A 14,574-nucleotide genomic window follows, 5' to 3' on the forward strand; every position below is an offset into this window, starting at 1 on the left:
GTCTATATTTACCATTTTACCAAATTTGCATAGTTATCAGGATGTATACGACTTACACTCTCAAGCCCAGGTATATTTCTTTTTTCTTACCATTTAAAATATGCTTATCGATTGGGCACATATAGCTGTGACTCGTATAGCTTGAAGCAAGGTTTGGCACATCATCCTGCCATAAGTAAAGGCTTCTTTGGACTGTTACCAAAACATGCACTACCATTTCTTTTTGCAATTTAAATAGTACTGATACTTATACCTTGGGTTGGATTGAATCCATATCCAGTTTGTTGGTAATGACAATGGTTTGACACAGATCTAAAACATTATTCACTGTCATTGTGTATTGTGGCTCAATCTTGGTAACAAACCAAATGTAAACGTAACCAGGTAATTTACCTACTAATTTATTGGTAGTGCCAGAATGTCCTAAGTTTTAGCATCATCCAATAAATTGATAGGGTACGAGCTTATCCTTTAGATTTGGCTTATGTTTATAAGTCGAAAATTGAATTTTTAATTTTAATTTTGAAGTTGATTTTAAGTTTTTTCACTAAAAGTTTACTTAGATCGTCATTAACACATATATAAAAGTTTTATTTGTAAATTATTTCCTATTTAAAAATAGTTGTTTGTTTTTCCGTTTGAAAATCCAAAAGATGACCCTATAGATAGGGTCGATGTGCCCCTAAGGCATAGAGGAAAAAAATGGTGGTTGGACATTAAGAAGAGAAACCAATTGCATTATATAGATTAAAAACAACAACATAACTGACTTTCTCGTTTTTTCAAAAAAAAAACCGACTTTCTCGAAACATTGAGTTGTATCATTGTCACCCATTAACTCAATAAAATAACGCATAGCATGTCCAAACACAATAACGAAACATACACATTGTTTTGTTTCATGGAAAAGAAGAAGAAAGTGTTCCGGCATGAGAGAGAACATGATGCTCCAAATGTAACATCTGTATGGGCAGTTGTCGACTTCGATGCGAGTATATTCTTATGCCCTTTATCGGATAACGCTAACCGTGACATGAACGATGTCCCTACTACCGTGTACTGCGTGTAGTAGTACCTCTATCATAACTAGCATAATTTAAGTTTTAAATTTGTCTCGTGAAAAATGTATCCTGGTATTAGCTGTGCTATCAATCATCTCGTATTTAAATGCTATCTATTTATTCTTATCAACCTCTCACCATGTAATTTTATAGGCATTTAAGGCAGTATATTGTACTCGGCCTAACGCTACTGTTCAAATTAGCGAGACAAATAAGATATCATAAAATATTTCAAATTTAATCACATCAATCAAATTTTTAAGGTTCTTTGTCTATCAACCATTTGTTACTGCGATCATCTAAACAAACTCTAATAAAATAGCAGCGAATCACCGGTTAATAATGACTACTATACTATTACATAATTAATAATTAATTATAGGTTGGCATATATTGTTGGACGATAATTCCAATAATTGTAAGGCCAAGTTTATATATTAAATTCAAAAACATTACAACAGAAAGTTGATACACTAATTTAAGAATCCCTACGAGATCAATTTTCCACACTACAAGATCAATTTTCCACACTACAAGAAAAATATAGTACATATTTTTTAACAAAGTGGAATTACCAGAGATGTTCCCATTTGTTATATTTCCCATTCATTATTATCAGAAAGTGCACATATCATTCAATGATTAAAAAATATTTTGCAATGATGTATTATTTGACATATCAAAGAACTTACTTATTTTACATACAAAGATGGTGTCAATATAAATTTTCAAAACATCAAATACTTATACCTATTTACGAGAATAAGTCATTAATACATAGAAAATGTTGGACATTTAAAATTGAAAAGTTACTTCCTAACATATGGAAACTCTATAATTGTCAGTTAAGATAATTTATAGTTTAGAAAAAAAATATAATATATAAAAGTATGTGTAAACAAAAATAGGGTTCGTCCTGGCCGCATGATCTTAAGATGATGATTTTAACTATTGTATTTGGATATGTACTTGTATTAGGACCGAGGGAGTAGTAGGCAAGCAGTCGTTACCGAAAGGTCACATCCAAGTATTGATTACTACAAAAATTATGATTAAACTACGAAGGAAAACATAAACTCTTTTAAGTTGTCAGTTCGTTTATGGCCATTCTTATACATCAAAATTTAAAATTTTAGCCTTAAATTTAGAGTTGATTTGAAATATTTTTTTATTATAGTTCATTTTTTAGTTTTTTTCTAGATTGATAATAACATGTACATATGCGCTTTATTCATAAATTATTTTTCATTTAAAAATATACCGTTTCACTTTTTTCTCTGAAATATCAAAAAATAACCGTGATTGATCAATGACATAGCTCGACCATGTAAATTTTCGTATTAATAGAGAGATTTAAAATAGTTTTTTTTAATAATCACTCTCTCATTTAAGATTTTTGGTTATATCTGGCCTTATTTATTGATCAATATATATATATTAGTAGTGATATATAAATATTGACAATACTTGAAAATCATAAGTAAGAAACATACTTGGTAGCGGTGAAAAACATTGAGAAAAAACTACAATGTATTACTAAGTATGTAAAAAAAAGCGAATGGACCTGTAGCCTAGTGGTTACATGAGACCTTAGTAGCACCTGAGGTGCTGGGCTTTGTGCTTTCAGTGGAAAACTATGTGCCCGTCGACAACGGGGCGGTTTGCGCGCGTGTTCTTAGGGGCGACTTCAGAGTTTCTCTAGATTTGCCGGCCAGTGCTCATAGGGGGTTGCGCGCGTGTGTTTTTAGAGAAAAGTGTGTGTGCGTTGTGAGCGTATATTCTATATTTTCTTTAGCATAATTTAATGTTGAGAAAAAAAAAGACCGTAGGGTAGGGGAAAAAAAAAAAGAAGGGACATAGCACCGTAGCGGTTCGCGTCGGGTGTGTGCGTGCCTGCCTTGTTTGGCACAAATCCCGAGAAGCTCCTCCGCCCGCCCGCCCGCCCGCCACTGCCCACTAGGGTTTTCTTTTCGGATCAGGTTTCTAGAAGCTTCTATGCAGGCACCGCCGCTCGCCGCCTCGGCCTCGCCGGCGTGGACCGCCATCCTGCCCGCGCCGGCCAGGCTCTGCTGCTCCCGCCGCGCCGCCGCCCTCCGCCTCGAATCCAAGGCCGCCTGGAGGCCGCCGGCCCGAGGCCCCCGGATGCCGGCCAAGGGTGCCGTCGTCCTCGCCTCCGAGGTGGTTGGCCCCTCTCCCCTCCTCGACGCGCGCAACGAGCAAGGTTCCCATTCCTGCATTGCACTCGATTTACTCCTCATGTTGGGTGTGGCGAATTGCTCCCCTGCTAGTTAGTCATGACTAGTAGAGGATTGGACCTCCAAAATCTATTTCTCGATTCTTGCAGACCTCATTTTGCATATCAGGAAGGAAGTGGAGAAAGGGAAGCTGCCTGCAGATGTCGCCGCCAATCTGGAAGAGCTATACTACAACTACAAGAACGCGGTAACCTTCCTTTCTATCTGCTGCAGTTACATCATTCATGGCTCATGGCACGGGAATGTTCTGCCTTATCAGGTTCTGCAGAGCAGGGATCCAAATACACACGAGATCGTGCTTTCAAACATGGTGGCTTTGTTCGATTGTGTTCTGTTGGATGTAGAGGTTCTACTTTGTATCATTTGCCTTCCTGATTTGCTCACATTTTCTTTTATATCCCTTATTTATCAATCTGCCTCATCCTTTTGCAGAATCCGTTTACCTTTCCACCTTATCACAGAGCTGTAAGGGAACCATTCGACTATTACATGTTTGGTCAGAACTACATTAGGCCCCTCGTAGACTATAGGTAATGCAAAATCTATGCTGACAACACCCACGATGGTTTGATTGAAATAATTCCATTCTAAATTTGCTGCACTTCCCATAGACATCACTCGATCAAACTACAATGGACAACATTTTGCATTTTTCCTTACCATACCAGCTTTGTTCACTAAAGCCTCTTCTTCCAGATGATGCACATTAATTTTAACATAGATCGTCGGGTGTCAAGGGTCCTTTCAGTTTTTTTTTCTTTTTCATTTTTTTTGCAAATTCATGATTTGTATATTTCCAAAGTTCGTAGCACAAATGCTTACTGAGGATGACTTCTGAAGAATTGTCTGCACATTTCGCACAGACAGCAGATATTCCCATGATGTCGCTGACATTAATCGGGATATAGGATGGCTGGATGCCCATTATAGATAAAGCGATATCTTTAATCAAGGCATAATATACCTGCTTTCCCTGATCTTGAAGACGTGTGTTGTTCCCATCCTCTCAATAAGTATCTATAGTTACTTTTAACTAATGGTTTAGTCATAGATATACCTTAACAGGAAAAGTGATGTTACTAACCCACTTCAGTTTATCTTACTACCTGAACATGCCAACAGATTTGCAACATTTGCACGTGTTCTAATTTGTCTGTAGCTTATAGCCATGTCTTTCTTATCATACTAACTATCTGTTCCATACACCCAGGAATTCATATGTTGGTAATATATCCATTTTTCAGGATATGGAACAGAAGCTTCGACAGGTTACTTCATCTGAAATCCATTGTATTATTTATTTCTGATCAACAGCTTCTTTCATAAGCAATCCTTTTCAATATCTTGGTGAATGCAAGCTGCCATGGTCAAATAAAATTAACAAAATAAATAGCTCATCAATCTGAAGAAACCAATTGTTCATCAATCACATGTATAGGGGTAAAAGGACTAGTGTAGAAAGCACCCTCCAAAGGCCACTCTGGATTTGATTCTCTGTTTTTTTAGAAGAACGGTGTAATCCTCCCAGCATCATAGATAGTAAGGTAAATGGACAATAATCATTATACAGATCGACAGAGGTTCCCCTCCTTCCCCGGCTTTGATAAAATAGGCATTGATAACAATTGACTACCACAAGAAAGGTTCAGCTAGACATCAATATTTGATTTTTTGTGTTGATAGTTATTTTGAGATATTTGATGGAAGAGATTGACGAGAACAAACGCCATGAGTCAGTTCTTATGTTTTAGGGATAAAATGTTTCCATTATATGTTAGCACATGATGTCCCACTACACCAGATGATTCTTTGTGTAAGTTACTTCTGTCACTGCTGGAGGCACCAGATGCTAGGTAGTTAGGTATTTGTAGTAATTATCCTAACATACTTCTGTCCTTTTTAATCACCATTGAAGAATTTCTTTTGAATTGTTTGTCATTGTACGGCCATAATGTTGTTCTGATGTCTAAAGATTCTTATGCAAATTATTTTCTGAAATTGTTTGTCATTGTAGGGCCATAATGTTGTTCTGATGTCTAACCATCAGACAGAAGCGGATCCAGCAATAATTGCTTTGCTGCTTGAAAGAAGCAATCCATGGATTAGTGAAAACATAGTATGACAATAATTTGAACATACTTGGCCAATTTACATGTAAATCATCATATGCTATTGACCTAATCACGTTAGCACTAATATACCATATTTCTGTAGGTTTATGTTGCTGGTGATAGGGTTGTTACGGACCCCCTTTGCAAACCATTTAGTATGGGAAGGTTTTTTTCCTCTACCCAGAAGCTCATATGGCCAAGTTTTGTCTTATTTTTCTAGTGCTATTGCCTGAAAATGTCAATTTCTCATAAACGAATTTTCTCTCTCCAGAAATCTCATTTGTGTGTACTCAAAAAAGCATATGAATGATTTTCCTGAGCTAATTGATATGAAGAGGAGGGCAAATACTCGTAGTCTGAAGGAAATGGCCTTGCTTTTACGGTATTGTTTCCTTACAGTAACATGTTAGTTTTCATCCTTTTTACTTGTAAATATTAGGCCTCTTTTACTTCGCTGTATAACCATGTACTAGAAGTTGGTAAAACTGAAGCTTACTATTGTATTTACCATTAATCTGTCATGTTAGTACTTAGGGTGCGTTTGTCTAGGGGGCTTGGAAACTAACCCCTTGGTACTGGCACTTAAAATGGAGTGGAAGATTAGCGCATAATTAATCAAGTATTAGCAAAAAAATCTGAAAATGGATTAATGTGATTTTTTAAAGCAACTTTCCTATATATTTGCAAAAAACACACCGTTTAGTAGTTTGGGAAGTATGCATGCGGAAACGAGGATGGAGAAGTTGGCAACCACAGCTGCCGAACACAGCCTTAGTAGTAGAACATATAATACAAATGCTAGTTTTATAATGTGTCAAGTTTACCACCTTGTTGTAGTGCAGTCAATACTATTTATAAGGAATAATTCTATATTTACCATTAATTCTTCATGGATCTGAATTTGTTTTCTTTTAGCACAGAAACGTTCATACTTTACCTTTTTGTTACATTGGATTGCTCATGTCAATTTTTATGACATTTGTAGTGGCGGTTCACAGATAATTTGGATAGCACCAAGTGGTGGTAGAGATCGTCCAGATCCTTTGACAGGAGAATGGCACCCGGTATGTTATCTGCCTCAGTCTTGTTGCTCTATATGGTCCGATTAGTTTCCCATGTTTACCAAAATTAAATACCATTTTATTTGCCAAATGTATATAATTCCCATTTACTAATTATCCTCATCTGATCTACTACTTACAAAAACAAGGACAGGCACCATTTGATGCATCTGCAGTGGACAATATGAGGAGGCTTCTGGAGCATTCAGGTGTTCCTGGGCACATATATCCACTCTCACTGCTCTGCTACGAGGTTATGCCTCCACCACAAAAGGTATATTCAGTTGCAACCTCTTACCACTTTATATATATTTATCAGAGAGCCTTGTTGAACTTTATCTTTGAATAGGTTGAGAAAGAGATTGGTGAGCAAAGGGTTATATCCTTCCATGGTGTAGGCTTGTCAGTGGCTGAAGAGATAAAGTACAGTGACATTACTGGTCATATCCAAGATGTTGATGAGGTTCGTTCTGAATGTTAGTTGTAGATTACCAGGTTTAATTACTGGATAGTGTGATGCTCTGGCTTGTAGGTCTTTTGTCAAGCAACACTGTAAAAAACAGTTCTAATACCAATTTGACTTTCTTTTTTCTGTATTTTCGTTTGGTGAGGGTAAGGGATTCATTTTCTTCTTTTTTTTTTTTGGGGGGGGGGGGGGGGTGGAAACTTCTATGCAGTCATCAGGTATCAGGTAGAACAATAATCATTATATTAGTTTTCCAGGACACTGTTGCCTTCTTACTGACTACCAAGCACGATGAATTCTTGCCTAAATTTCATTCTCTCTCTCTCTATGCTGGGGCAATGGCTGAATATTTACAGTGTCAGCTGTCAGGGTAGCTGAAATTAGTGATATGTCTAGTCATGCATCAAGTGATGGCCCCATCATTTGGCATATTTTTTAGGGTGAATGGATGCATCAGTGCATATATGAATTTTTCAGGACATGAAACTAAGCTACAAAAATTTGGTTTTGTAGAGGGTCTAGAATAAACTGTAATTGCATTATTGTGGATTTCACTTGACATTGGCAGTTGGATACTTGGATTCCTTCAATTCAATGCTAAATTTCTCAGTGCTGTTAGTCTCTTATTCCCCTTATCCCTAGGGTTTAGGCTAAGAACCTTTGTTATTTAGTAAATAGTTTAAAGAACTTGGAACTTTCAGATTTGTGCGCTGATTGTGTTTATGTTTTTTACTTATTGATGCTGCTTTATCTGTTTAGAGCTATTGCTTTTATATTGGAAATTTGTCAAGTTGAATGTCTTTGGTTTTTTGTTATTTTGAACAGTGCAGAGAGAAATTCTCAGAGACGTTGTACAACTTGGTCGTTGATCAGTATAATGCGCTCAAATCCACTATCTTTAGGGGTCATGGAGCAGCTTCATCAAACAGTGCTATCTCTCTCTCGCAGCCATGGCGATGAAACTCCGCCTTCTCAGTTCTGTTCTGTGCTTCCCCTTAGTTTCTTTCCTTCTATTTTTTCTTTGTTGCACAGATGCATCATTTCTATTCTTACTCTTGTACTAACTATGCTGTTGATTTCATGAAGCCAGGTTCTAGTTGGTCAACATACATAACAGATATCATCAGTTCTATAGAAGCTTACTATGTACAAACACACATTAAAATAAAATCAGATGAACACATAGTGCCGTTACGCATGGTTATGTCATAATGCACAATACACTTTACCCAGTGGACTTGAACTTCTGCACATGCTGAGTCCTTGTTTTTGTACAATACATCTAGTTTTGTAATTTATTAATGACGATTATGAAGCAAATATTATAGCTGCAAGAGGTTCCCTTTTTCATGGTTTTTCCCTCATTACTGCCTCCATGATAAAAAAGTGTTTCAAAGAATATTTTTCTCAACAACAGGAACCTATCCGATGAATAAATAACCAATGTGCTACTCCTTTTATTTCTCAGGTCTGGATCTCTCAATGAAGTTACCTTCATTTCTTTCCAACACAGCAGATGCACTACTGCAGTGCGACATTGCAATTTTTCCTGGCAGAACCTTTTAAACTTCAGTATCATAACCCATACTAATCATGGAGGGGAGGCTGTTAGCGTCCTGCAAATCTTGTGAGTTCTTGAAGGCCCTGGTCAGGTGGCTCATCACTGTATCATTTGGTATACACTCGAGCTATTTGTAGCAATAACTGATAAAATTCTTGTGATTGTTGACAGGTCTAGCATGATAATTTTACCCGGACGAATCCCAGCCCCACATGATGCATTTGTTCATTGTTTGCACACACATATTATTGCATCATACGAGTATCCTTTGGGCCACAACACTGCTGCTTGCGCACTGAATCTGAGCTGTTGTCTTTGGGGTGCATGCTTGTCAAATACAAGTCCTAAACATGTGGGATTTTGTTTTTGCGGTTAAAAATTATCTTGTTTTTTTTGTTCCATGTATATATATATATATTTGATTTTTATCCCCAAATTTGGAGATACAATCGCCAAGTGTTATGACATTTGCAAATACTATTCTCTTAGTTTTGTTAAGATGACGTTATTTGGGTGCAACCGTGCAACTTGTCTGACTGATATTTCTAAAGATGTTACTCGTTTCTGAACTGAGATTGGATGCTACTAAGACAAGGCTTCTGTATTGTTAAATCATTTATTTATCTTATTTATGGGGATAAAATATTCCACTTATTTATTGTGAAGTTGGTTGTAAACGTTGTTGGCACAGTGGTGATGATGCAGGTCTTGATGGAGATGGCTGTGTAGAACAGTTGCCTGAGCATTAGAAAGCGTGTGAAGTTTTGAGCTGTAACAAGGTGAGGACAAAGACTTGAGGATGGATGTCATACAACTAGAGCTGGCTTTGAACCCGTCCACCCCTGCGACCGCAAGCTCTGAATTCAAAGAGCTTTGAGTTGAACTCAGTAAATTTCTAAAAATTAGGCTCATCCTAAAGCTGTATATATAACCATGTAAGCACCTGGACCGAAGTTGTACAAAAGGTAAAAGGTATCTACTTGGGGAATACTTTCGTTGTTTTGTCTTGTGCGACATCTGTGTTAGGAAGAAAATGAAATCTATTATTTAAGGTGCTTATATACTGTTAGTACAATGTTATTGTAGATTTAAGAAAACTGTTGGTGTTACAAACTTATAACTAGATTTAGAATACAATCGGTATGACGGCTTATTAACCTAGCCGTATTTAAATCTTAGGCAATTTGACAAAAGTTTTTGTTTTCACCAAAGGAACAAATTAGTGCTTCATATGCACTCCCTTAATTCTAAAATCACGCATTGGTTGAATGAAGATCTATGTGACAACATATTTAAGTATAAATCTATTGGTATAAGTTTTATACAATAATAAACTTTTAAATTATAATTAATTGTTGGTCAATTTTGACTTATATATAATATAAAAAAATACGACGGGTAACATTATTTATCCAATGTAAATATTTTCTATTCTATTGCACGTGCATTTTTGCCCCTTAGGACATTTCAATGTATATTTTCTTAGCAAGTTCTAAGACTATATATGTTATAAGGTGCTATAGCGCTCGTTGAATGGTGTTTCAATGTTTAGACTATATATCTTAAATTAAGGTGAGACCCACTAAAATAAAAAAATGTCATCCTTTCCACCTTTCTCCATGATACAACATTAAATATTTATCTAAAATATATTTTAATCTAAGAACTAGTTGCCTAGATAAGCAATGGGTGTTTGAAAAATTTAGACTAGCACCCATACTCCAATGTATAACACCTATTCCACATATTTCTCTCTTCTTTATGCACCTCCTTAAGCATACATATTGAAGCTGCTCTGAATGTTGGGATGTTTTATGCAAACAGCTAAACAAAATATTTGCAAGCAAAAAATATTTTGGAATAAAATTTTTATATAGTATTTTTAGCGATTTAAAATAAATTTTGTTAAAAAGTTTTAAAATTAACTCAAAATATAATATTAAAAATATAAGTATTGACGAAAAGAAAAGGGTATATCAAGACCAAAATGCCACCAGCCTTTTATACGGAACGTAAGTAGATCAATCTCGGAATCTCTTCACCCAAGTACTACCGGAGTAGCTTTCTCTTCCTCCCCGTACGCGTAACGCGGCTGGCCGGCGAGCTCGCCCTCTTCCTTCCGGCGGCCCAGGACCTCCCGGCGCGAGCAGGGGCGCTGTCTTCCGTCATCCTCAGCCGGTGAGCATCCATCCAATCCTCTTTTCTCATCTCTCTCTACCCAGTTTCCACGAACTCTACTTTTTTTCTCTTCTGGAATCATCATGAACCCTAGATATCTGAACCTTAAGGGCGACTAATAACAGTTTTTTCTGTTCCGAAAAAGTTTGGGGGTTCAACTGTCCCACAATAGATCCGCCTCTGCTATTCATGTTCGTCTGATCTCCTGTTTGGATTTCCTTTTAGATTTTATCTCTCTTGTATTGGTTAACCTTTTCATATCATAGCTCCTTTTTAGATTTTATTTCTCTTTTATTGGTTAACCTTTTCATATCATATCTCCTACTCACATGCTATGCAAGGATATTTTCTTCTTCCTTGCCTCATCTTAATATGACCTTTCTATGCTAACCTTTTGCTAGCACGGCCCTCCATTCACAAACAAGAAGATGAGTGACAATAATCTGATGGATAAAGTCAATGCCTTAGGCGAGCGGCTCAAGATAAGTGGGGCAGAAGTCAGCCGCAAGATGTCAGCTGGTGTGAGTAACATGAGTTTCAAGATGAAGGAGTTCTTTCAAGGACAGAACATGGCAGACAAGATAGTTGATGAAGCCACGCTGGAGACTATGGATGCTCCTGATTGGCCCACCAATCTTGAGATATGTGATATGGTTAACACTGGAAATGTTAACAGCATTGAACTGATCCGTGCCATCAAGAGACGGATCATGTTGAAGAATCCACGAGTGCAATACCTTTCTCTTGTCCTCCTTGAGACCGTGGTTAAAAACTGTGAGAAGGCTTTCTCTGAGGTTGCTGCTGAGCGGGTCCTTGATGAGATTGTCAGACTGATTGATGATCCACAGACTATAATCAATAACAGAAACAAAGCACTTATGCTTATTGAAGCATGGGGAGAGTCAGGAGATGAGCTCCGCTACCTTCCGGTGTATGAAGAAACTTACAAGGTACATGCAAAGTAATGATTTCTGCTTACATCAGTTTAGTGCAATTTAACCTGAAACAATGCTTATGAACGACATACAAAGAACACACTATACCTATTTATCTCCTTGTGCATTTGGTGGAGTATTCATATAAAGTTGCTGCTTTTATTTCTTGGATAAAGAATGCTGATCACAGTTCATTTAGTGAAAATGGTTTACAATGCACCGATAGGCCACAGAGTTGTGCCTACAAGGTTGAAGTAATCGTTACATCTGGATGGTTTATTAATGTGGGTTTCACTTACCTGACCTTATACACTTTACATAATATTCTTTGCAGAGCTTAAGATCTAGGGGAGTTCGCTTTCCTGGGCGTGATGATGAGAGTCTGGCACCAATATTTACTCCTCCTCGTTCAGCGCCTTCATCTGAACCATATTCTGCTGCAGCACAGGAAGGGTATCAAGAAATTCCAGATGAAAGTCTTGATCCAGTTCGTATTGTTCCTGCTGTGCAAGTCAATGAGGCTTTTGAGGTGGCCCGTAATACCGTTGAACTTCTTTCCACAGTACTATCTTCTTCTCCACAAAAAGAGGCTCTCAAGGTGAGCCTGTGTGCTCTCTCCCTCCTTTCCTCCCTGTAGATAAATGGTCATCTGACTTTGGTAAACTAGCACATGCTCCCATTGACCAATCTTCATCTGGTATTTCGTTTACCTTTTTCTTTGTATAGGTTTGGTCTGTAGCAATATCTGGTTAACTGACAGTTATTGCAAAACATTACTCTTCCACCTGTTAATTTGTAGGTCTACCATTTAACAAAATAAAATTGCTAGTAGTATTCTGTGCTCATGTTTGTGTTCTAAACTTGCACCTCAAATCCATGCAGGATGACTTGACTACCACTCTGGTTCAGCAATGCCGACAGTGTAAGCGCACCATCCAGAGAATCATTGAGACGGCTGGTGACAACGAGGTTCAACTCTTTGAGGCATTGAGCGTCCATGATGAACTTGAGAAGGTTCTCACCAAGTACGAAGAGCTCAAGGAACCTGTTGTTGCAGAGCCTGAGGCAGAGCCAGCGATGATTCCAGTCACCGTCGAGCCAGAGAACTCCCCCCGCACTAAAGATGGCACTGTAGGGAAGCCAGCAGGTTTTGGTGCTGATGACTTGCTTCAAGATCTTGACGACATGATATTTGGCAAGAAGGGTAGCACCTCATCTCCACAGGATAGGAAGGAACAAAAGGACGATTTCATCAACTTTTGACCAACAGATACGACAGGGTCGCAGGTAGACACTTGATATGGATTTGTGTGATATGCTCATCTTGCTTGAATGTGTACACTCCATGGCTTTTGTTTGGTTTACTATGTTGGGCATGACTAGATGCTCGCTGTACAGGAGGAATATACATAGATGTAGCAGCCCCCCTACTTACTGTCACATGTGACATCTTGGCAGTGTTATTCTGTCTTATGAATTATGCTACCAGTGACGGAGATTTCTATATGCTTTTGGAAACTCAAATTAAAAAAAAAAGCAAAAGCTTCAGGAGTTAGCGAATTAGAACTGCGAGTGATTGTTGCCCTTTGGTAGGATTTTGGGTGGTGAGGATGTGGCTGTCGTATCGTCTCATGTAAAAACTGTGTTGAGCGGTGCTGGATTAGAAATTTAGAATGGTGGAGGTACCTGGGTTACAAGATCTTTTGCCAGGTTGCCTTGTTAATTGTTGTGTCAGTTATCCAGGATGAGATCCCCGTATGTATAAACCTGACTGATGAGCTAAGCTGGAAGCAAGATTGATCGTGCATGCAAGTCCATCTGGAGGCCAGTACTGGCACGCATGATGTCCCCCATGATGCATCACCAAAAATATATGTTGGATGGAGCTGACCTCTCGAAGGTCGTCTGAAGTAAGTCGAAAACCGAGCACTGGTACTTTATCACGTTGTGAAAAAAAAAACATGAACGACAAAACTTGTTAATACACATGTTATGTATGACCTGTCTCTTCTTCTCACAGCACTTGTTTATTGGTTGATCAGCATGTAGTAGATAATTTGGCATGATGACCAAACGGTTGCTGCATGCATGCTTGTATCTGCGCATGTATATAGGCTAGCACGGAGGTTGGGATGCTTGATTGGCTGTCTGTAATACTACTAGTACACAATCAAGCTCTTGACAGGACGGACGCTGCTGATTGTGATTGAGTCAAGAGGAGCAACCGGGGGAGCTAGTCGCGAGCACGACGTATGCTATAACACTAGGGCCTTAAGCTCGATTTTTCTGACTGACGGACCACGATGGTTTCGAAGAAACAACCCAACCCAAATTGATGCCTGTGATGGGCTTAGTAGCAGTTTACTCATCCATTGAGGTTTAATTTTCCAGCTAAATACACGTAAATTCAGAAAGCCATGAATGCGTCAAGCAGATCAAGAGCAAATTAACGAGCAGTCGTTGAAACCAAGAGTTGACGCGAGCAGTCGTGCGTGCCACTTCGCCGCATCCAACCGAATAAGTGATTGATTAAGGAAGGAAGGATGGGATGAAGTAAACGAGCAGGAGGCCATGAAGGAAGCACAAACCCATCTTATCAGAAAAAAAGGAGGAGCCTAGACTAGACCTTCAAATAACACCAGGCCTCCTTTCTTTCAACATCTTCTCTTGTGCCTTCCTCTGATTTCTTTCTTGGACCTGTTCTCTGAATTCTCTCTCTATCTGACTAACAATTTCACTATCTAGCTCGTCGAGCCGTCAAGCCTGATGAGAAAGAAAAGGTGAGAGCCATCCTTCATCCCTCTTCACGATCTTATATTGGTTCTTCTTCATCTTCACTTGTTTGTACTGCAAACTTAAACTATGATACTGCAATTTTACTCCTGAGGCTGCTATAGAGGAAATATGGTAATAAAAAGGAGAAAAAAAAAGGAAAGCAAGACTGAA

The 14,574-nt window shown here is 38.2% G+C and overlaps 2 protein-coding genes across 3 annotated transcripts; both read left to right on the forward strand.

The window, feature by feature from the left end:
• Positions 1 to 3,008: 3,008 nt before the first annotated feature.
• Positions 3,009 to 9,576, forward strand: LOC102709032 (glycerol-3-phosphate acyltransferase, chloroplastic). 2 transcript variants are annotated; one of them, XM_015841969.2, is made up of 14 exons: positions 3,009 to 3,282; positions 3,406 to 3,503; positions 3,576 to 3,662; positions 3,749 to 3,846; positions 4,527 to 4,584; positions 5,331 to 5,432; positions 5,531 to 5,592; positions 5,699 to 5,809; positions 6,413 to 6,491; positions 6,643 to 6,762; positions 6,838 to 6,951; positions 7,780 to 7,929; positions 8,423 to 8,606; positions 8,687 to 9,576. In XM_015841969.2, exons 1-12 carry the CDS (start codon positions 3,057 to 3,059, stop codon positions 7,912 to 7,914), a joined length of 1,290 nt encoding a protein of 429 aa, XP_015697455.2. In that variant the 5' UTR covers positions 3,009 to 3,056; the 3' UTR covers positions 7,915 to 7,929; positions 8,423 to 8,606; positions 8,687 to 9,576. The 2 variants fall into 2 exon arrangements, with proteins under 2 accessions (XP_015697455.2, XP_040384170.1); XM_040528236.1 differs by having other exon boundaries at positions 8,423 to 8,581; positions 8,687 to 9,574.
• Positions 9,577 to 10,536: 960 nt separating this feature from the next.
• LOC102700462 (TOM1-like protein 1) lies at positions 10,537 to 13,639 on the forward strand. Its single transcript, XM_006662042.3, has 4 exons — positions 10,537 to 10,693; positions 11,095 to 11,643; positions 11,963 to 12,226; positions 12,511 to 13,639. The coding sequence occupies exons 2-4, from the start codon at positions 11,122 to 11,124 to the stop codon at positions 12,889 to 12,891; spliced, it is 1,167 nt and encodes a 388-aa protein (XP_006662105.1). The 5' UTR covers positions 10,537 to 10,693; positions 11,095 to 11,121; the 3' UTR covers positions 12,892 to 13,639.
• The last annotated feature ends 935 nt before the right edge of the window (positions 13,640 to 14,574 follow it).

Source organism: Oryza brachyantha, chromosome 10, assembly GCF_000231095.2.
Source record: "Oryza brachyantha chromosome 10, ObraRS2, whole genome shotgun sequence".
Taxonomy (NCBI): domain Eukaryota; kingdom Viridiplantae; phylum Streptophyta; class Magnoliopsida; order Poales; family Poaceae; genus Oryza; species Oryza brachyantha.